The following is a 23,388-nucleotide window of genomic DNA, read 5'->3' as shown; positions in this document are numbered from 1 at the left end:
TTTATTACCACCACCATCAATTTTAAACTTTATACACTTTTTGCAGCCAAGTCACGGTGAGCCACGCCCATTGTCCATGTGCTTCTCTCCCCCCCCCCCCCCCCCCCCAACAATCTCTCCATCCCTCCTTAACGCACGCACTGTATTTTGCATAGAATGTGTGTCAGTAGGGCAGAGCTTTCCCCGGCACATGCAGAGCGCACATGTAACGTGGCTTTACTAAAACGCATACCACGGTCGAATAAGCGCATCAAACTCCCCTCAGCGCTAGATCCCCGCCAATGAAAATGCACAAAGGAGTTTGAAGGGGAGAGAGAGAGAGAGAGAGAGAGAGAGAGAGAGAGAGAGAGAGAGAGAGAGAGAGAGAGAGAGAGAATTGAGAAACAGAGCGAGCAGAATCCCACACAGACAGAAGTTGAGGGGACAACAACCACGGTCACATTTCTAACTCACCTGCTGCAAACGTGATTGGTGTGTGTGCGCGCGTTTGTATCGGTGGCTGGTATATGGGTGTGTCTGACTGTCACTCCATTAACGGACATGATCCGGCTGATGATGACTAGTCTAGATTTTACTTTTTAGTTTATGAGAACTGGTCGCTGTTCGCTCGCGCGATATCACGCGCACTTGAGGCCAGGAGGAGGACGCACGATTCAGTGCGCAGAAGGAAGGCGTCCAGGTATCTTCACTGGGACGAAGCTCTTCAGCACAGCGCGCCTCTTCAGTGTATCATCATCAGTGAGCACAGTCAAAGGCTGCATGCGCCTGCAGAACCTATATTGTCTATAAGGAAACGTCATAACTCGTTGGACACATTTCCATTATTGCTACCACTTGTGCGCTCTATGGGCAGGTGGAGTTGCCCACCTGCTCTCCTAAAGACTTTCACTCCAGTCCTTTCGATATAATCAAGATACCAGCATCACCAAGAGAGATGGATAACAGTCCTGGAGGTAAGAACAGCATCATTACCATGCGACGGTGTCCGAGAATTTGAACGCTAATAATCATGACGTTAACACATTATTAGCTGATAATAACTCAAGGTGTTATTATTTATGTATTTATTTATTTTCATTGATGTTGCAAACAATTAACAGGCATGCCATGCAGGCAGAGTTCATTATTTCTTGACAGTTTTTGATCACAGTATAGTTAGAGGACCATGTAATTTATTATCAATATTATTGTTTTGTTGATTTGTGCATGCAGGCTGCAGCAACTTTGCATTGAGCTCTAGCCTACATGATGTGCGCTTAACTGCATAAAACACTAGATGATATGTCCGTGCAAGATCTTACCTGAGACGTTTTGAATTGTTTTATACATCTTTGAATAACTAATTCTGATAGTTGAAAATTGAGATAAGCGTTGTTTTTGTTTTGTTTAGATTTCTTATGCAGTTAGCAGCAGCATGCCTTCGTGGAAATTAGGAGCCCTTTTTACACAGCCCAATTTAGCCTGTAATTGATTGATTGATTGATTGAAGGCTTTGTTAGAAGTTTGCATAGGAAAATGTACAGATTCATGACGGTACAGTTCACTGGTACAAGGTCTACTAAAAGGAGATCCATGAAAAGACTATAAGCTTATTTCAACAGGAAACCATTTAAGTATCTCATATAACATTGAATGACAGACAAATAGAACACAGTAGGCTACTATGCAGTAGATATAAAGAAAAGGAAAAAAAAAAAAAAAACAGTAGGCCTAAGTCTAAACAAACAGTAAGTATATACAAGGAAGGGGCAGGGGAGGGGAGGGTTGGGCTAGGTTTTTACCAGTTGCGAACGGCTGCTGCCTGTAAGTGGTTTTTCAGGGCAATTTTAAAGGATGCTAGTGATCCACACTCCTTTATGGCCTTCGGTAAGGCATTCCACATTTTTGTGGTATAGCAGAAGAACGTGCTTATATTTTGTGATTATAACTAATAATAATTAGAACTTGATCAGCATATCTGTACTTTATTCAGCATGCATGAACAACGGATTATTGTGAAAACTGTCACTGATTGATTGCCCACGTACACGGGCTGAACCTGAACCTGAACCTGTGGGCTGTGGTGGCAGCAGCGACTTCCTGCTCTCGTTGAAAACAAACTCACGTGGAGTTACAGTAACTGTCAATGTAGTCATGCACGGGCTGTCAAGTCGTATAGGCTACTATATCCTATTGTGTGTGCGCACTCAACTTATTAGTGTGTGTGTGTGTGTGTGTGTGTGTGTGTGTGTGTGTGTGTGTGTGTGTGTGTGTGTGTGTGTGTGTGTGTGTGTGTGTGTGTGTGTGTGTGGGGGGGGGGGGGGTAGTTACTGTAGGAAGTTACTTCGGTGCATCATGGCCATTATCTCAGTGAGATAAAGGTATAATAAGATAATAAACAACGGGGCGTTTCTTTGAGGTTATGGGCACATGCACATGTGTGTCAATTTCCATCGTTAAATGACTAGTAGGCCTAGAAGTGAGTGACTGATTTACAATGGGTCACGTTTCCAAAAGAGGTGGGACTGGGAGCATATCCATGTATTGAGGCGTACCCTATGCTTACGCACGTTCCAACATACAGTTCATACATGTTTTGTGAGGACACAGCGAAGGCAGGGCTACAGAACACTGAACCCGTTGACCCTGCCCTGATCCGCACAGCAGCCAGGCCTGTCAACTCTCCTGGATTTCCCAGGAGTCTCCTGGATTTTGAACCCCTCTCCTGGGAGTCTCCTGGATTGGCAAATCTCCTGGATTTCTCCTGGATTTTGTATCAAACTCCCAAAATTCACCAGAACACAGGAAATTACATCTACTATGTTAACATTTTTCTGGGGGAGGACCCCCAGACCCCCCGCTTTAGGGGTGGGGGCAATGCATGCAAGAAAGATCATACAGATATTCACTTAAGTAATGACTTAAAGATGAGAAATCATTATAAAAGATGTCCTTTTGCTTCAGTCATCAAATCTGTACAACAACATTTGGCATTTTAAGGCTGAAATTGTACCCATGCTAGTAAAGTAAGCCTGATAAATGTATCAAACATGCACAAAATTCAACAGAACACAGGAAAAAATATCTATTAATACGTTTTGGGGAGAGGACCCCCCAGAACCCGGTTGGGGAGTCGCGCCCCCCAAAAATAAATCTCCTGGATTCTGACAGTCCAATGTTGACAACCCTGCAGCAGCTACAGTAGGCCATACACACACAGGCTGCCACAACTTGATGCATGCTTGCGTTTTGTTTCACGTGACTAGAACATCTACGAAAATATACGAACCCAAATTATGTTTTTAAAAGAGGGATGTAATGGTAAAGTAGTCTACAAGATTGCATTTCGTTCAACTTTGTTTTTTTGGACACCTAAAGTAGCATTAGCCTACAGAGTACAGACAGACAGCCTAAATATGGGAAGCAAGATTGGTGCGTAGGCCTATGTAATGTGCTCCCATGCATGGTTCACTTCTAAGTTCTGGCAATACAGTAAACGGAGTAATAATGTATTTGTATTTTTTCACTTTATCATTAGGCTAATATTATTTTAATTATTATTATTATACGTTAAAACATTTTTTGTGGTGGTCGATAGCGATGCAAACTTGTTATGGGGTGGGGTAGGTCATTAACAACACTGCCACGTGCAAACGCGCAATAGACAGAGTTCGTTTTGTCGTAGGTGAAGAACATGCATAGAAAAATAAGGGCAAACCAAGACATATGCGCATGTTTTCTTGTGCGCAATTATCAATCATTTTGATCTATGTACAGTCACTTATAGAGTTAGTGTAGCCTACAGTGAAATTCCAGTCTCCTGTCCTACATACACATGTCAAAATGTCACTTAAATGGAATGGTGGAATGATATGGTGCTGGTGCGTGATTACCAGAAATATTGCAATAGCTAGACATCCCCCACCCCGACCCCCCGAGGGGAAAACAGAAAGGGGAGAAAAAAGAAACCAAAAAAGCGCACATCCACTAAATTAGAGCATGCTGCGCTGTATTTACTTTTTTGTCTCTTATAATGTTTAAGCCCCTGGCGGCGGGCTTTGGAACTTGGAAGTTGTGGGTGCACTCACTGAGAATGATAGAGCGCCGCGCCGCTTCTTCCCACTGTATACGTATGTAGCCTGCCCATCAAAGCGTCCTCACGTGGATTCCCTTGCAGAGCCGCGTGCGACGCGTGATTCCCAGGCCCTCCCTCCCCCCTCCCTCCTCCGCGCTTCCTGCTCTCACGGACACTTCTGTGTTGATTCCGACCGCGGTGATGATGGAAAGGGGGAGCTTGGTCAGTGGGTCAGCGATTCCATGCATTAACTTTGTCTCTTGTCACGTTTCCCTGCCTCATGCGCCCTTTTTGTCGCGATTTAGCCTACTATAGACTACTACTTAGCCTACCCTACCGTAAGCAATTTCCAGAACCCCGCTGAGTGCAATTTGAACATCGCAAACATCTGTCAAGAGCGTTCAGGGCATGCCATCCTCCACTGGTAGCCTATATTTCAGCATGGAACGTGACTCTATACTGTTAAGCATTCCATGACCATTGGCTGTTATCCAGTGGTGGAAAAAGTAGGCTACTAAATGTTCTTCTTTTAACTTAAGTAAAAGTCAATACTGCAATAATGTAGATAGAAACACTGTTGCAAGTCTGGTAATACAAATTTACTTGAGTAAAAGTACAAAAGTATTGGTATCAAAATGTACTTAAAGTACCAAAAGTAGAAAGTACTCATTATGCAGAAAGGCCCGTTTCACAAGTTTTCAAAAGGTAGGCCAATAACAATCTTTTGAGAATATCAGATCTACAAGCTCACAAAGTGTCGACGCATTGTGAGCTTGTAGGGTGTTTTCAAGTAGCGGAAGTGGTAAATGCACAGTATGTTCAGTGATCAAAATCTACAAAGTAAGATTTCAAATAGTTTTCAAATAATTGTAGTGAAGTAAAAGTACAATATTTGCCTCTGAGATGTAGTGGAGTAAATGCAAAAGTATTAACATTTGGAAATACTCCAGTAAAGTAAAAAGTACTTGAGTAATTTACTTTACACCACTGCCTCAATTTGAACATTGCAAACATCTGTCAAGAGCGTTCAGGGCATCCACGTCCGCTATAGGTTGAGTTTCTGTTGGAACGTGACTCTACTGTTAAGCATTCCATGGCCCTGTCTGTCATCTTCTTACTCCTGCATGCTCTCCAAATGATGCTGAAATTGATACATGGATTATAACAGGCAGAGGCTACAACACTGTCGTTGATGACATGGTGTAATCCTCAAATAGCTTTCATTGAATCCATGTTTGAAAAGAATGTGTGTTGGTGCATGTCACTAATGCAGGGGTCTTCAACAGGGGGTCCTGGACCCCTAGGGGGTCCTCAGAGTTACTACAAGGGGTCCTTCAAATCTTTGTGTGATAGAAACCTTTTGTTTTATAGTAACCACTTGAACCCTAACGTCCATATTCGGAGAACTTTAGCCAACAATAGCAGATCTACAAGCTCACAACATCTCGCGCTGCAAGGCGTTGTGAGCTTGTAGATCAGCTATTTTCGGCACAGAGGTTTGGTGTAGAGGGGAAAAAAGAACACACTAAGTACAGAGTGAAAGGTCAAGTTTATTAAGTATTGACGGTTCAAGTGGTTACATATTTGATAACACAAATTGACATGAATCCAAAATACACTGAAAACGTTGAAGACCCCTGCACTAATGCATTGCTATTGTTGCATTCAAAATATAATATTTTGATATGTTTATTACTGTCTACCGGCATTTATGTTGATGCATGCATTTCCACATTAATTGCAAGGGCCAGTGTCAGTGAATGATGCAGCACAGGAGGCAGGGTACATGAATACCATTCTATCATGTTGCCGTTGACCTACTTACTAGCCTGGGTTAATGAAGTCTGTATCAGACTCTGAAACACGTAGGCACAGCTCATGTATATAGCAGCCCACATTGAGGCTATTATGTATGAGTACCAAATAGCAGAACACTTAACTGTGCCATCCGTGCGGTCCTTATTTTGCATATACACCCCCCCTCTATACAGCACAAGAATGAACAAACTCACTGTAAAATCCTGAATGATAATTTAACTCTGAGGGTATAAAGATGGGGCCTTATGCGTAGGCAAGCTTTTTATTGATTGTGGCATTCTTCACCAGTCATGGACTAATAGTCAAACAAGCAAAGGGAAGGTTAGAGAGAGGAGAGTATAGAGGAGGGGAGTAGAGGGAGGGGAGATTGTTGTGCCCGTGAGGTGCTCACTACTCACGTTTCTCTGCCTGCCCCTATAGCCACTAGATTAGTGCTTGCATGGGTAGGCTAAGCTCATGGTCGGCTGTGGGGACCTGCTGATTCCTCGATTAATGATGTACAGCGTGCACTGACCTGGACTGTAGCTTGCATATACAGCCCAAGAGAGAGTGCAGTGCATTACTCTGTGCACACACAGGACCTCCCGTCGAGTGTGCAAGAGCAGTAAACTGCAACATTCAATTCCCCTTTAACCCCAATCTCACAATGCCAATCTCCCAAGGCCGAAATATGCTCTGAGAAGAAGGGGAAGTTTTTCATTAAGCCCCCGAAGTGTCCCAGAACAACCGCAGGGGAGCTGATTGCCCCAGTGCAGCAGGCAGGAAGGGCTGGCATGCACGATGTGCTGATTGTGTATCTTGTCAGTCAATGAGTCTCTCTTGAGCAGATTGTAAAAACTGATTATTAATTGAAAGCGTGTTTATGGCACCGTGCAGGACCATTCATAAACACTCACATGTGAGTCTTCAGGTGGACATGCAATGTGTTCAGGTGGAGAAGGGGTGGGGTCACATCTGTTGAGCTCAGGTAGAGGTGAGGTTTATATGCCTTCGCTGCTGTCTGTTGGGACTGTCTGTGGCTCTGGAGTGAGTCAACAAATCCACCGACACGTGCAAGCCCAGGGATTATCAAAGCACTTCAGCCAGACAAAATAATACTGTGTGCAGTATTTATTCATATTTTCCATAAACACAAAGATTTTTGTTAGATTATCCATAATTCAGAGACCAAATGGACCTGCAAAGGCTAGGGTGCATATTGGTTTATACATTTTATAGTCTCTGACGTAAACACATAGGATTTGACTGTGTAGTGTAGACAATGTTGAGTTAATTGACTGTTGTGATCGTGCACTGTAGTAGCCTATTGCATAATATGGAAGATGAAGAATCTGTCTAACTTTCGTCCCAATTGTAATTAAGAACTTGGTGGTAGCCTACTTTATAGGCTATATAGGCTACTGTAATGCATTGATTGATTGAATGCATTGATTGATTGAATAGGAAGTTTGCATAGGAAAAGGTACAGGACATTACAGTTCATTGATACAAGGTCAACTAAAAGGATAAAGACCACAAGAAAGCTTATAGGCTTGGGTCCCCCTTTTTCTCAATTCATATAGGCCTACAGTAGGCTAAGCATCTGTGTCCAGATGAGTACAAACACTATGTTCAGAATATTTGTTATGCCATAAACATTTGCCTTCAAATTGCTTCATTATGATCTTTCCCATTACCTACTTTAACTGGTTGGCCTGTCTTATCGGTGTATATTATCCCATTAAAGAAATCTGAAATGATAAACAGTAGGAAATTCCCCTGGCAAAACGTGACTCACTTTCTTTGGCTGGACATTTAACAGCAGTGATTGAGGCTACACCGCTACTGTAAGTAACCTACTGCCTACTACACAGACAGTAGGTTACTTACAGTAGGCTCTAGCTAGGCTACACTACAGTAGGCTAATATCTTCGGGGTGCTTCCCCGTCAGACAGACCTCCAAGTTTAGCCTATAAACATGGAGCTGAGAGTTCTGATTGTTGTTGTAATTGTATATTTCTGCACACGAGACGAGAGAGCGGATTTGTTTCGGCCAACTAACGGTGTCAGGAGTCCATGTGAGGCGGCGGTCAGGTGTCGTGCAGAACGCTGCCTCTGAGCGCGGTGCCAAGGGAAGGACTATTATTGGAGCGGAGGAGGCAACAGACCTCGGCAAACACGTGACGTGCCTTGGCTCATCTACAACGCATGGCTAGAGAAGAGATGTGAGAGGATGCGAGAGGGGAAGGAATGTTCGAGATCCCAAAGAAAAAGAAAAAAAGAGAGAAAAATGACGGAAAACTTTTTTTTTTACCCCTCCCAGAACGAAGCTTGTACACAATAGCCCAGCCCTAGCCCATTGCATTTGCACGGAGAAAGCTGCTATGATAGAGTAATAGTGAAGGGTTGGGTGGTGCTGGTGCGACTCCTGCGCGTCCGGTCCTGTCCTGACTGATGCTCGTGCTACCACTACCAGCAGTAGTGTATTTTTAGCGCCACGATCTTTGTCCGCTTGAGCGCACCTCTCACAGTCACAGTCACAGTCACAACGATGACGCAAATTCTTGTTGCTGAATTGAACTTGAATTCAAGTTCTTGTTTGGCGTCGCACATAAGTTGTTCACATTACACCACCTCGTGTTCAACAAAACAAATTGTGGAACAAGTTAAGCATTTCTGTAACATGCAGCCAGGCTAGTATTCCCTGAATTTTAGCCAAGTAACATGCTAAGCTCTGCTCATGGAGAGTGATGCAGAACCCCCCCATTGGATAGGCCAGGCCTTGAACAGGGTTGCCAGATCAGAATGACAGTTTCCAGCCCAAGCACAACTTAAGACCAGTTCAATAGAAAACACCCCAAATTGGCCAAACCCATGTAAAACCCCAAAATTGAATTTGAAACATACCAATAACAGTTGGTATGTAATAGCCTACCAGGCAGTAACTATACACAATAAAAGAAATATCCTCCCATGCATTAAACAGGTGACAGTAGCCTCGCGTAGCCAGGCTTACTCATCTGTGAAGAGAAAAGCCTGGTTACGACCATAGGCTGAAACGGCATGAAACTGTGCTACTTCCGCCGGGAGAATTTCACCGGAAGACTGCAACGCATGACGTAACTTCCGTTAACCGCAGCACTTCCGGTGTTTGCAGGTTCATGCCATTTACACCGCCTATTGTGGCCAGGGTGGGTGACAGTGACACTCTACGTGCAGCTGCAGCCCCATTGGACGGATCGGTATCCATCCTGCCCTACGTACTCACAACATCGCTGTTATTGGATCAAATAAATGTCCGGTCTAGAGCATAGGTCTAGAGTGGTAACAGTGCTTGCATATGTGTGTTAAGGATGATTCCTTAACACACTGACTGGATACAGTGAGTAGGCGGGTTCTAGACCGGATCAGAGCACTGAGCAGTAGAAAGAAACCAGGCTTTGCACACGTGAAAAACCTTGTGTCGTGAGGCTAATAAAACCCGCCAGATAAGTGCCGTCCCAATACTATTTTTCCAGCCCAATTGGGCAGAAAACCGCCCACTCTGGCGGCACTGACCTTGAATTCAGTTTAAGATATGAGTCATGCAAGACTCTGAACTACTAGAGGGGTAGTATTGGCAATGCTTTGCCAGCAGCAGCCGGTAGCATTGGTGTAGTAGCAGAGATCAAGTGTGAGAACTGGCTGCGATTGGTGCGTAGAGTGGTTGATTAAAAACGCTAATTCAATTACAGCTGGGGCGTATTACTCCTGTGTGCCGCATGAACATGCTTCATTTACGTAATCAACTTGAACTCCCCGACCCTGACCTTTCTGTCAAGATGCTGCTCAGCTACAGTAACTCTAGAGTCAACTAAAAGCCCTTTTCTATCCCTCTCTCTTGACTTGCAGGAGGCGTGATCCTATATGCAGGTTCCTCTGGCAGTGCCAGTCCTAGCCCAGGCAGCCCGTCCAGCGGGTACCAGACCCAGTCCCCTTCCTCCCACTCCCAGCCCTCGTCTCCGGAGGAGGTCACCTTCACAGAGATCGGAGCGTTGAAACAACAGAGGACGGCGGGTGGGTGCGTTACGTCCTCCTCCAAGTTGGTGTTCCAGTTCCCAGAGGTGTACAGCGGCCCCTCGCCGACAGCAGCAGCTGCCACTCCTCAGCACACCTATGCACATCCCATCGCGGGAAAGAGGCCATGCGGGTTCTCGGGAACTTTCACAAGTGAGTGTCTTCCGAGGCCTTCCTGTATGACCACTTAACCACTGAAACCAGTGGTTCCCAAACTTTTTAGGTCGAGACCCAAAAGAGAGATTAGACGTTTGCCCGGGACGCAAACTAGTGAAAATAGCAGATCCCGCTTCGCGCCACGTTGCGAGCTTGTAGATCGTCTATTTTCTGTCTGACAAACAGACCCTCATGTAAGCAGAGCTATGGTCTAAGATCGGCTATTTTCACAACTTAGATGTGTTTGTTTGTTTGTTAATGCAATTGACTATATAATATATTTTTGCTGATTGCATTGCATTGCTTGTGAAATTTGAGATTCATTACGTTTTTAAAATGAATGTAGATTTTTTTCTGACTGGCTGTTTGTCTCTTTGCCCCTTCCTCAGAGACAGGTGGAATGGTGCTGCTCTGCAAGGTGTGTGGGGATATTGCGTCCGGTTTCCACTATGGAGTCCATGCTTGTGAGGGTTGCAAGGTAAGCTAACCTATTTGCTTCATGCACTCTGAGTAATTCGGCAGTGATGATTTGCAGCGATTGATTTAATATTCTTTGGGTGTTCCAGGGCTTTTTCCGCCGTAGCATCCAGCAGAACATCAACTACAAGATGTGCGTGAAGAATGAGAACTGTCTGATTATGCGCATGAACCGGAACCGGTGCCAGCACTGCCGCTTCAAGAAATGCCTCTCCGTCGGCATGTCAAGAGATGGTGAGACATCCTGACACATTTTTATAGTAATGAGAGACTCTAACGCCATCCAGTCAGCGTGCCACAGTGATCTGATTAGCAAAACCAGTGGGGAAATGGGTAGCCGGCAGAGTGAGGTACCACTGTGCCGATATGTAGGTCTGCTTGAGGAATGCGATGCATAAAATCTTTTGAGGTCATCATGGCAGTAGCTCATTCTCTTGCTCCATTGGTGGTGCTGCAACTTCCTTGCCCTCCCCTTACGTTGTAACATTGCGACAGGAGATTACCACCTAGCCTTGAATCATTCTTTAAGTTTCAAAGTGTCTTTGGCTCGCCCTTTGCAACATCCTCTTGTTCGCTTGTCTTTTCACTCTCGTTTCAAAGCAGCACCTCCCTCTCTGTGTGCCCACCATGTTCCCTGATACCCCCCCCCCCCCCCCTCTAGATCTCCCTGTCAGACTGTGATTTATGAGAATAGGAGCCCTGAAGTCCCTGAAGCTATCTGTCATCCGGAAAACTGCAGCAAACACAGGAATTATTTTAGGAAATTGGAACAGGGGCAACTTGATTACCTTGTGTATGCCCTTATAACATCTTGCCGCAATTAATGAGAGATTCGGTAACAATTAAGCTAGGGATGCAAAAAAAATGCCTTCTGCTGTCACCAGCTTTATCGAGCATGACGCTAACATCACCTACTTTTAGCCGTGATTGTTGAACATTGATTGATCACCTATCATTGCAGATTAAGAAAATAGCTGGGCTGACCTAGAAAAACATCACAGAATTGGGCGTATATAGCATACTCATACATCATGACCTACTTGGTGATGTAGTTTGCCTGTGTTCTTCCTCTCAGTACGGTTTCTACTTATCTCCACCCTACAGTGCTTTGCGTTGCCTTAGCTGGTGAATACTAAAGAGGGTAGTGTCATTTCTGCATATGCACATTTTTGGTGCACAGAGAGAGGTGAGCAGTTGAGCGCAGAAAATAGGGTGAGAAAAAAGAAACAGCTTAATCAAGGTGCAAACACTCGACCCCCTTAGAGGAGGTGTGTTGGAAAGAGTCGAGGACCGCAACCTAGAAACCCCTTTTGCTCTGTTTCAGAGTATTGCACAAACAGGAAACCGCATGCAACTGCCTGCAGCCCACATTTAATAGTGAACTCTGATTTCACACAACACAGCTGGATTAATTCAGGTTTGCAAAGCAGGCAAATATTGTCGTCGGTTGGCACGCTGGCATACTTTGGTTGCTACAGTATGAGGATGATTTGTCATACTAATTGTTTGTCAGCATTCTCAGCAAGATACAGTGTTATGTTTTTTTTGAAACATACATACATATTTATAGTAAGTAATATATGGAACGATCTATAATTATAAATGTTTTTTATATTTTAGAATATAGAAAACTATAATATGATATATGGTAGAATATTCAGAGAAAAAAGACTTCAGAATCTTTGTTATGACCTAACCTTTTTTTTAATTAACTAAGGGATCAATAATATAGAATCTACACAGTTAATTGTGTGTGTGTGTGTGCATTGTGTTATCACTGCATCACTATCTATGCTTTGAGATCATTTAATAAAAAGAGTTTGGTCCCATTAGCCTCTTGCTCTCATCTAACAGTACCCTGCTCCATCTCCCCCTCAAGTTCCGTGCACACACTGTCATCATCTTCAACATCACCTTGCTGTCAGTCCTTTCTCCTCGACCCTCTTATTCGTTTAGAGTCCACCTCTCTTGTTCTTCTCCCTTTCTCGATCTCAGTGCCAGTGACATCATGCTCACGTTGCCCCACTGCCCTACTTACAAACGGCGGGAGGGAGTTGGAGAAGGAGAGAGGGACGGAGAGAGTGAGAGAGAGAGAGAGAGAGAGAGAGAGAGAGAGAGAGAGAGAGAGAGGAGGATGAGGCGGATGGTAGCAGCGAGTCTATAAATAGCCTATCCAGCTGATGGTTTCTCTGGGATGGGGGTTTGGGGCATGGGAAGGAAGGAAGCATCCATCTCAACAACACACATTCCTGACACGAGCCTCTTTGAAATCCGTCAATATTTAAAATGAAAACGTGACCATTTTCATGCTATATGGATTATGTGTCTGCGTCTTATCTTGTGCATTATGCAGGGTTATGTTTTTTTTCCCTTCTTTTTTTAAACATGCTCTGCTTTCATGCACGCTCTGTATGATTTATGGTACAGCAGCTTCCCCATCTGTACCACTGAATAGGTTCTAAACGTCAACTAGGGCTGGGCAATATATTGATATTCATTGATATTGTGATATGAGACCATATATCATCTGGGGTTTTGGATATCGTAATATTGTGATATGGCATATGGTGTTAAGTGTTCACTGATTCTGGTTTAAATCACTTAAGCCTTACTTTATAATTTTAAAATGTCTGTAGCACAAACAGCCGATCTACAACTCACAACATGCATTGTTACAAGTTGTGAGCTTGTAGTAGATATTTGGAAATATTTTATTTTTGAAAATGTTATCATAACATACAGTATACAGCATAATGTCATCACTCACAATACAATATGATCAATGATCGAAAACATGGTGATATGTGGTTTTAGCCTACTCTCTGTACAGAATGACCATCAGTTAGTACAGTAGAAACTAATGCATCCTTCTGTTTGTGTTCTCCCCCTAGCCGTGCGTTTTGGCCGCATTCCCAAGAGGGAGAAGCAGAGGCTTCTGGATGAGATGCAGAGCTACATGAACAGTCTAAACGAGTCGGCCTCCATGGACATGGACTCATCCCCAGTGAGGGAAACGCCCCCCAGCCCAGAAGATGGCAACTCTAAAGAGGCCATTGGGGCGATGTCCAGGGCCTACCAAGACATCTTCACCAGCGGTGGCCAGGAGAGAGTAGGCAAACGGGCTAACATCACCACCACCACCACCAACAACAACAACAACAATACGGCCTCTCGCTTTTCTCAGGAAGCCGGCTACACCCACGTCTCCTCCTCCCCACCCAGCTCCACCCAGGTTTACCAGACCTGCCCTGCTCCTGCCCCCACCTCTCGCTGTCCAGTTGTCCATGATGACAACCAGCTCACGTTCTCAACCGTAGACGACAACAGCCGCTACAACTACTTGATGTCCTCCGGTCAGAATCACAACCTGTGTGACCGTACCGCACCTCAAGGGGGCGCCACAGCCAATCATAACAGTTTCTCGAGTGTGGGAAACGCTGCCCAAAGTCAGCCGTCCTGCCCTTGGAAATTAGCTCAGGGAGCTAAAGTGCTGGTAAGTGCGCGAGGAGACTTTGTGGTACATAGCAAGGTCTTAAGTTGTCATATATCATGTTTGGCAAACAAATTCTCATTCTCCCTTTTCTCTCTCTCTCTATCTCACAGGCCTGTCCTCTCAACGCGTGCCCTGTGTCTGGGGCAGATCGCACCAGTCAGCAGATATGGGAGGCCTTCTCGCAGTGTTTCACTCCTGCTGTCAAGGAGGTGGTAGAATTCGCCAAGGGCATCCCAGGATTCCAAGAGCTTAGCCAACATGACCAGGTTATGCTGCTCAAGTCGGGCACGTTTCAGGTAATGAACACAAATGAACCACATAACTACTTAATTGTACGACTAAAATCTACAATCACACAGCGCGTTGCGAGCCTGTAGACTGGCTTTTGTTATTGTTTAGAAAATATTCTCAATGAACAAAATAAGTTTTAATTTCTGTGGGAACATTTTAAGTAGGGATGCCAGGTTGAAAGTGGTTAAATGTTTGATAAACATAAATTGTGTTTCTTTCATTGGTATTGTTAGGTTCTGATGGTGAGGTTCTGCACTCTGTTCAATGCTGAGGAGCGTACAGTGACCTTCCTGAATGGCCAAACCTACCCTTTGCCCACGCTGCGGGTCCTGGGCATGGGGTCCCTGCTGGACGCCATGTTTGAATTCAGCGAGAAGCTGGGTTCACTGAGGCTGGAGCCTGATGAGATGGCCCTCTTCATGGCTGTGGTGTTGGTCTCCGCAGGTGAGAGAGAGAGAGTGAAACACAGTAAATACCACAGTATAGAAATACGAACAGAATGCAGAATGTCCCATTTGGCAAGTTTTTTCAAAAAATAAAAAAAGCTTTTTAAAATATTGTCAAGACCTGTCGGAAATAGTGGCTCACAACGTGTAGCACTGCAACACATTGTGAGCTTGTAGATCGGCTGTTTTATAGTAGCCTGAGTAATGTTGCGTCAGGATAATGGACATCTGCAAAGTAACTAGTAACTAGAGCTGTCGTAATTTAGTAAAAAGTGGTGGAGTAGAAGTATTGAAATGAAATTAAATGTACTTAGTTACTGTTAGTTAAGTAACTAAGTACATTTACTGGCATCATTTACTGTTTTAACGGTTTTCTGAAAAACCTATGTTTCTATGATCAGAGGTGCTCAAACTTTTTAATGTCAAGAACTCCTAGAAATATATGTATTTGACCCTCATCTCAAAATATTTTGTTCCAGGGACTCCCCCAGGAGCAAAGATTTACAAAAGTTTGCTTTAAAAAATATATATATGTAAAGATTTTCAAAAATGTTCACGATTTTTCAAAAATAGAAGATCTACAAGCTCGAGGCCGTGCTGTGAGCTTGTATATCTGCTATTTTTTAATAGTTAAAGCATAAAATAATGGTTAATCTAGCGTAACAAAGATGTGCGTTCCTAGTCTTAAATGGTCTAATAATAAAAGGTGTTATTTTCTGGTTAAACTGACATGGACATTGTGTGTGTATCCTACAGACCGCTTGGGTATCTCCGACATGCGGGCCGTGGAGCAGCTACAGGAGGGTCTGATCCGCGCTCTGCGCTCGCTGATCACGCGCCGTCGCCCGGACGACAGCACCCTCTTCCCCAAGCTCCTCCTGCGTCTCCCCGACTTGAGAACCCTCAACAACATGCACTCTGACAAACTGTTGGCCTTCCGCATCGACCCTTGAACAATACACAGTGCACACACGCAAAGTACACTCACGCGCGCTCGCGTGCACACACACACACACAAATATATATTATACGTACTGTATATGATGACTATATACGATATTTGATGCACATGCTATATAAGTGTCGACTCCTTACTTCCAAGGGCAGGACTTACTTGGACATCGAAGAATTGAAGAACAATATATTGTGCAATTTGTTTTTCAAAACACAAAAGATTGCAGAGATGTTTTTTTTTTCATTCAAGAGATTGATCTTCATTCACTATTTACACACACACACACACACACACACACACACACACACACACACACACACACACACACACACACACACACACACACGCGCACACACACACGCTCACACCTCAGTGTCTCTAGTGAGACTATAAATCAATACGTAGGCTTACAGTTAACCTTTACTTCCAGTCTCCTTCAGACCAAAAGCCGGCACACTTACAGTATGTTATCCTTATTCCTAAAGTTGTTAATAAACAGGCCTTCATTAATAAACCACATCTAAAAGAGCTATCGTAGATCATAGATCCAAACAGTTACGACTTAGGGACCATTAACGCGATGACTGAATATGTTTCTTTTTGTGTATAAGACAAAAGGGATCCTGTATATAAGACTCAATTAAGCTTGACATCCTAAGGTCATTGTGCATCACTGTTTCACTAAGAAGGATATAGGCTACTATATGCATTAGTACCGCAATAATAAAATCACTATTAAATGTGTCACCCATATAATAGGATCCATTTAATCCTTTTATCAATTTGTAATGACATGGATCATCGTCAAGGAAACTATGGTTTCACATTTTGGGTTTCTGTATGACGACGAGTTAAGCAAGTATATGAATCCTGTCTCACAAAGCTGTTATGTACAGTTTAATGTGTGTCAGTGTGTCGTATCTGGACCCACATCAGGACTGATGGAGACTACCTCCACATCATGCATGTTGAGTTTTGTCGTCCTTACGTTTGGTTCTGTTGCTGTAAATATTGTGTTAATCCAATGTCTCCATAAGGATTGAACTGATATGGTGGATCTGACGGATGAGTTCAGAGTCTAGAGGAATGTATTCATCTTTCTGTACCAAGTGCGGCTTTGCCAAGCCATGGGGAAAATATTCTGTTTCTTCTTAGAGCAGTGGTTGTCAAACCTTTAATCTAGTTGAAAGTTACATTGTTAAGGGTCCATATTGGTATCAATAATTTAACTGGGGACCCCCTGGAACCCTCTCAAGGACCCCTGGTCGTCCCCGGACAAAACTGTGAGAACCACTATCCAGAGCCGCGGTTCTCAAAGTGGGGTCCGGGGACCCCCTGGGGTCCTTGATATGAAAAGGTTTGAGAACTACTGATCTAGAGAGCAGAGCTCAGACACGCTTCCTGCTATCAGATGATGTAACTAATAACCAGCATACTCCCTGAATTCACCAGCACTCTCTCCACATGCATTCTTTCCTCTACCCCCAATGTTTGTCATACAAACACAAGCGATATTTTTTCGGGTGAGGGATCTTATTTGATTGTTCAAATCCTCTCCCTGCTTGCTTATTTGATTATGATTGATTGAGCACATCTTGTACATTTTGTAAATCTTTCTTCCTGCATATAGAAATGATATAATGATATAAAGTTGGAATTATGTACCTATTGACTCATCTCGTTTGTCCTTCTTTTGCACGCAGTCAGTCAAAGAATATACAATGAAAAGCATGAACAGTGTGAATTCTGTGAAAAGACTGAAAACATGAGTGGATCCCAGAAATGGGGCCAACTGTGTACTGACCCACATGAGGAAAGTTACAAGCAGGGGTGTCGCACAAAATTCTGGGCCCTGGGTACAAGGATTCACTGCGGGCCCCCCATGAATGTTCTTCATAGCAGGAGAACTATTGTGCTTGTCCTTTAACTATTGAAAAATAGCAGATCTACAAGCTCACAGCGCGGTGCCGCGCTGCCAGCTTGTAGATCTGCTATTTTTGAAAAACCTATGTTTCTATGTCAGTGGCGCTAAAACCTTTTCATGTGAAGGACCCCCAAAATGATATGTATTTGGTCACGGACCCCCATTTCAAAATATTTAGTTCCAGGGACCCCCCAGAAGCAAAATTTGAGTTCCAAATGTTTGCTTGAATACATATATTCAAAGATTTGCACACATTTTCACGACTTTTCAAAAATAGCAGATCTACAAGCTCGCAGTGTGGCACTTGGTGCCACGCTGTGAGCAATAGATCTGCTATTTTTCAATAGCTAAAGTATAAAACAATTAAGACCCCTCCACCTTCTGCCCTAGAAACTCAGTCCCACTCCCCCCCCCCCTCTTGTGACACCCCTGGTTTCAAGTACATCTTTTTTTTTATTGAGCAAAAGTAGCAGGGTGCCTAGTTATTTAGAAGACAGCAGCAGGCCTAAAAACAGGCTGTATTCACAGTAAAAGATGTGGTTACTCAACACATCAGTAGGAGTAGGACACACACTTATGTTGCTCTTTCTGGAGCATCAACTAAATGTCAGAAATGTCAGATGGTATACATATCAATACAGTATTATGTATACAGTATGTACATTATATCCCTTGTGCACCTAAACTAAGATGAGTAGGCCTACAACCTAGAAACCGAACTTGGTCACAGAAGAAGGAAAAGTGGGACTGTGACACTTCTCTAAACCCACATTACCGTGCACTCCAAGCTCCCTGGGCCAGAATCCTCCCTTACATCCTCCAGTGCCTCCACTATTAAATAGGGCATATTCTATTCCCCTGGTAAATTTCTATTTTGATGATCTTAAATATAGAGAACTTAAAAAAAGAAGAGTGGCAGTGTGGGGCAATCCCACTGTCAATTTAAATACATTGATAATATGTCACTCAGTCTATGTTATGTATTAATAGGCTATGCCTGTTTTATTATTGAGTGTAATTGAGATACATTTCTCATATCGAAAATATGATTGAAAACAGATAAAAAGAGATAAATAAATATCAAGAAATTTGTTTTACCTCGATAAAGATGCAAAAGTATACAGGCAGATGATACCCAGCTCAGTCAGGGCATCTTTTCAGTTTCTAAATCATTGACTGACTGTAAAAGCAAAACAAAACAAAGGCTAACGACGCCACCTTGTGGTAAATGTAGGCCAATGACGGAAGTGCATGATGTGTTGTCGAGAGTGGTGACAGCTCCTCTGTAGTTATGTCTCTCCATTCCAGTTCATCCATAAGTGATGTTATCGTTTTGGTGCATTGTTTTAATGATGTGGAGTCAACATTAAACGGAATGGTAAGATTCTTTTCATAAATATATATTTCATGTACCACCACTGCCAAGCACAACAAGATGAAGATGTCGCTTTACCGTTTTAACTCCAGGGCTAACGTTAGCTGTGAGTAGCATGTGACACACATTAACTTGGCAGGAAAGCAAGCTAGCCGGCTAGCCTCTATACTTACTATAGACTTGGGTATTACTACTATTATTATTATTATTGTTGTTGTTGTTGTTTGGGTACATTGACAATTAAGGCGCGGGGTTTCATTCGTGCTCGTATCTGAGTTTTCACTTCAAGCAATTCAATTAATGCAATTAAGTCCTTGTAATTATTTGTGACCCTCTTTAACTGATTGGTTGATTGATTGATCGGATACTTATTTGTCTAAGATATTTATTAGTCAAAGATGTAAACAACACGTGGTGGCGGTGCATTCGGGACATTTAGACCAAAAGGATAACAGAAAAATGTGGTACATGTCATGAACCCTTTTTGTGTTATCAGGGCTAACTTAGCCCTGATACATGACTGTCATATGACAGATGACAGTCTTGTGATCCAAGGCTAGTACCCTTAACATAGCACAATAATACATGTCATCAACAAATGCAAAACACTATTATGTACAAAGGAGAAAAAGAGAAAACCTTACCTTTCTATGGGGAAATGCATTTATCTCCCTGATTATGACAAGTACCTTTTGGAGGAGGGATTATAAATGGTTTACCTTCTGTGCCGTTACCCAAACATGACATTATACTGTCCATTCTGTCTCTCTACACAGGTTTCGAGGAGGATATAAAGTCGTAGATATAGTGGAAGAAAAGAAACAGCTGGACCCTGGGGTTTGACCACCAGTGAGTGGGCTGAGTGTATGACATCATGCTGGTAACAGCCTATCTTGCCATAATATTCCTGCTGGCTCTCTGTGCCGGCCTAGAGATCGCAGCACGGCGCCTCAGCCCACGCCAGCCCGCCCCCACGGCCGTAGCCAACCCGGCCTTCCGCCGCTTCCAGACTCTGTTCCTGCGGGCGTACCTGCTGGCCCTGTGGTCGGACTGGCTCCAGGGCCCCTACCTGTACAAACTGTACCGCCACTACAGCTTCCTGGAGTCTCAGATAGCCATCTTGTACGTGTGTGGCCTGGCCTCCTGCCTGCTGTTTGCTCCCGTGGCGGGCTGGCTCCCTCAGGCCCTGGGCCGTCGCAGGACATGCCTGCTCTTCTGCCTGTCCTACTCCGCCTGCTGCCTCACCAAGCTGTCCAGGGACTACTTTGTGCTGATCCTTGGCCGCGTCCTGGGGGGGCTCTCCACCTCGCTGCTCGCCACCACGTTCGAGTCCTGGTACCTGCATCGGCACGTGGACGTCCACGACTTCCCGAAGGACTGGATCCCTAGCACCTTCTCCAAGGCTGCCACCTGGAATCACGGGCTGGCCGTGGGGGCGGGGCTGGTGGCTAACATGCTGGCCGAGTGGCTCCACCTGGGTCCAGTGGCCCCTTTCCTCCTGGCCGTGCCCTGCCTGGGGGCCTGTGGCTGGGTCGTGCTGACAGACTGGGGCAGGGAGGAGGCAGAGGGAGATCCGGAGGGGGACAAACATCCGCCTCTCCTTGGCGCTCCCAACCCAGCTCTGGCTCGCATGTCAGCCAGGGCCCGGTTCTGGCGCGGCCTTCAGGAGGGACTGCGCTGCCTGCTGTCGGACAGGAGAGTCATGCTCCTTGGCGGAGTGCAGGCTCTGTTTGAAAGCGTCCTCTACATCTTCGTCTTTCTGTGGACGCCAGTGCTGGATCCCCACGGTCCTCCGCTGGGCATAGTGTTCTCTTGTCTAATGGCCGCCAGCATGGCCGGCTCCTTGCTGTACCGTCTGGCCACTTCTAGCCGGTACCGCCTACAGCCAGGACACCTGCTCTGCCTGGCTGTGCTAATGGCCTTCTTCTCCCTCTTCATGCTGACGTTTTCCACTGCTCCGGGCCAGCCCAGACCTCACGAGTCTCTCCTGGCCTTTTTGCTGCTGGAGCTGGCCTGTGGCCTCTACTTCCCTGCAGTCAGCTTCCTCCAGGGCAGGGTGATCCCTGAGGAGAAGCGGGCCTGGGTGTTGGCCTGGTTCCGGGTCCCACTGCACCTGTTGGCCTGCCTGGGGCTGCTGGCGCTCCACGGGGAGGTCTCGGGGACAGGCGGAGGGGAAGGAGGCAGTGGCACCAGACACATGTTTGCGGGCTGTGCATTAATGATGCTGGCCGCTCTCCTGGCTGTGGTCAGCCTCTTCACCCTGGGCAGGAATGACACAGATCTGAGACTCGAAGGAGCCAAGGGGGAGGGGGAGATGTGACATGGCTGGCTTTTCCCAAAGTCCAGTTACTGCTGCAAAATGTTCTTATGACTGAAAACTGAAAGAAGCTTCAGTTTTAACATCAGCCAAAATCCACTCAATTCATGGTCCAAAGTTATCTTTCCAGTTTTATATTTATTTCTTTGTTGGATATTGGGTCTTTTTGGGAATGTATTGCTTTTGTTACAATAAAATGTTACTCATGATTCTTGTCTGTCTGTATAGTACTACTTAAAGGAAGACTTCACCCATTTTCAGCCTACCTTCATATACAGATCAATCTCAGAAAATTTGAATATTTTGTAAAAGTTAAAAACATTGCAGATGCCATAGCACCCCAAATCACAACTGGACTTCAAGCAACTCTGACTTCAGAAGGTTGACATTTCTCTAATATAAATCCTAGTTTTGAGTGGTCTCATGTAATATTGTAATATTTTGAAATATGGACTTTTGATGTTCATTAGCTGTATGCCATAAATTCAAAATTTTAACATTTGGAATAATTCACCGAATGTGCAATGTATCTAGAATATATGAAAGTTCCAAGAAATATATGAACGTTTCTTTTAGAAAGTATTCAAATTTTCTGAGATTGCTCTGTAATTGGTCCTCACTAATGCTCATTATTATATGGTACCATTTTTGTCAACTCTGTCTATGTATCAGAGGAGGGCAGTTATGGAAAGTTCATAAAGCTGCCTACCAGTAACAACCTCGATGGGGAATCCAAGCTAATAGAAACCGCAGGCTTTCTATTTCTGGAAAGTTAGCCAGCTATTATGGAAGACATTGTTCTCTCGTTAATAAAGAAAATAAAGAAATGAATAGAAATCTTGTTTGAAGAAAATAAACTGCCTAATGATGTCACTGGTCGGCTGGTTTCAGGACTGTCCACGCTCCAAAGGCCTATGAGACACAGACCAGAGTAGATCTATTTAATAGTGAGCATTCGTGAGGACCAATTAAAAGAAGATAGGTTGAAAATGGGCAAAGTCGTCCTTTAACGAAGTTGGTACATGAAGTGCATAACTGGATATTTTGTGGGCAATGCCTGAGTGAGTTGTGCCACAAATTGAAGATCTACAAGATTCCAACACATACAAGCTGTAGATCTGCTATTTCTTTGGCTTGCAGCACCACCATGCGACAAAGTACAAATCAAGAATAAACCCTTATATCACCTGGTCACCAATTTCAGATTAATTGCGTTAATATATTCATTCACAGACCTAGGATAAAGTTGCTGTTGGTAGGTAGGAAATAAGCATGGATCAAACACTTTCATGACAATCCTTTCATGATGTCTTAATAATTTAAAATATTCTTATGTGGGAAAAACGAAGGTATTTTGATTCAAAAATAAATTCACTGTCATTGTTTTTAAAATGTACATAATATATTGCACACAAATAAATATCTCATTTGTATCCTTATTTTTTATTGAAAACTTCAAGTGTTTTGGGGATAAGGATAATGCAAGATGTTATAATCATTGTTTTGTGCAGAATCACTGGCCAAATGAAATGGTTGATGGTGGGATTTTATTCAAGATGAGCAAATGAGCAAGAGAATTAACATTACTGAGCACATCTTTTATTTTATGCACAGAGAAGCTGTGCATGCTTAGCAATTAATATTATAACAAGATCAATCACTGCTTTGTCCCATTCTAGAAACTTACGAAAGTCAAACGACTAGTTCTGTTTGGTATGCATGAGTAATTACATGTATATGCATGAGTAATTACATGTTTTCAAACATTTCTAATATATGTGATTTGAATTAATTGTATAATAATTATAATAGTGATGTCGGTCTGAATGTAGAAATTATTCTTCAACATTTTAGCCCCCACAATACCCTCTAAGGTTTGCTGCAAAGAATAAGAATACGTTTTCTTGTCTTTTTCGACCCCACTTTATATTGCAATGGACTGCACGTTGCCAGCCAACTGTCCTCCCCTTTTATCCAGATGGAGTGGTACAGCCCGAGCTTCCCTCTGTGCCGCAGCTTCACCTGGATGCTGCTAGAATGTTGCTCC

General features: G+C 43.9%; 2 protein-coding genes across 2 annotated transcripts; both read left to right on the top strand.

Moving 5' to 3' along the window:
• Positions 1-934: 934 nt before the first annotated feature.
• Positions 935-15,723, top strand: nr1d4a (nuclear receptor subfamily 1, group D, member 4a; the record flags this gene model as incomplete). The annotated part of the gene is made up of 8 exons (XM_080733247.1): positions 935-953; positions 9,743-10,060; positions 10,453-10,541; positions 10,630-10,774; positions 13,432-14,033; positions 14,144-14,329; positions 14,558-14,768; positions 15,527-15,723. The coding sequence occupies 8 exons, from the start codon at positions 935-937 to the stop codon at positions 15,721-15,723; spliced, it is 1,767 nt and encodes a 588-aa protein (XP_080589373.1).
• Positions 15,724-18,955: 3,232 nt separating this feature from the next.
• mfsd5 (major facilitator superfamily domain containing 5) lies at positions 18,956-21,607 on the top strand. Its single transcript, XM_080733263.1, has 2 exons — positions 18,956-19,027; positions 19,801-21,607. The coding sequence occupies exon 2, from the start codon at positions 19,899-19,901 to the stop codon at positions 21,342-21,344; it is 1,446 nt and encodes a 481-aa protein (XP_080589389.1). The 5' UTR covers positions 18,956-19,027; positions 19,801-19,898; the 3' UTR covers positions 21,345-21,607.
• Positions 21,608-23,388: the final 1,781 nt, after the last annotated feature.

This window comes from Nannobrachium achirus (assembly GCF_963921795.1).
Source record: "Nannobrachium achirus genome assembly, chromosome: 9".
Classification (NCBI taxonomy): Eukaryota; Metazoa; Chordata; class Actinopteri; order Myctophiformes; family Myctophidae; genus Nannobrachium; species Nannobrachium achirus.
This window is presented reverse-complemented; position numbering and strand designations above follow the sequence as displayed.

Bases quoted from the DNA above. Each gene is read 5' to 3' on its own strand.
- mfsd5 (XM_080733263.1), top strand. From the start codon at position 19,899: ATGCTGGTAACAGCCTATCTTGCCATAATATTCCTGCTGGCTCTCTGT.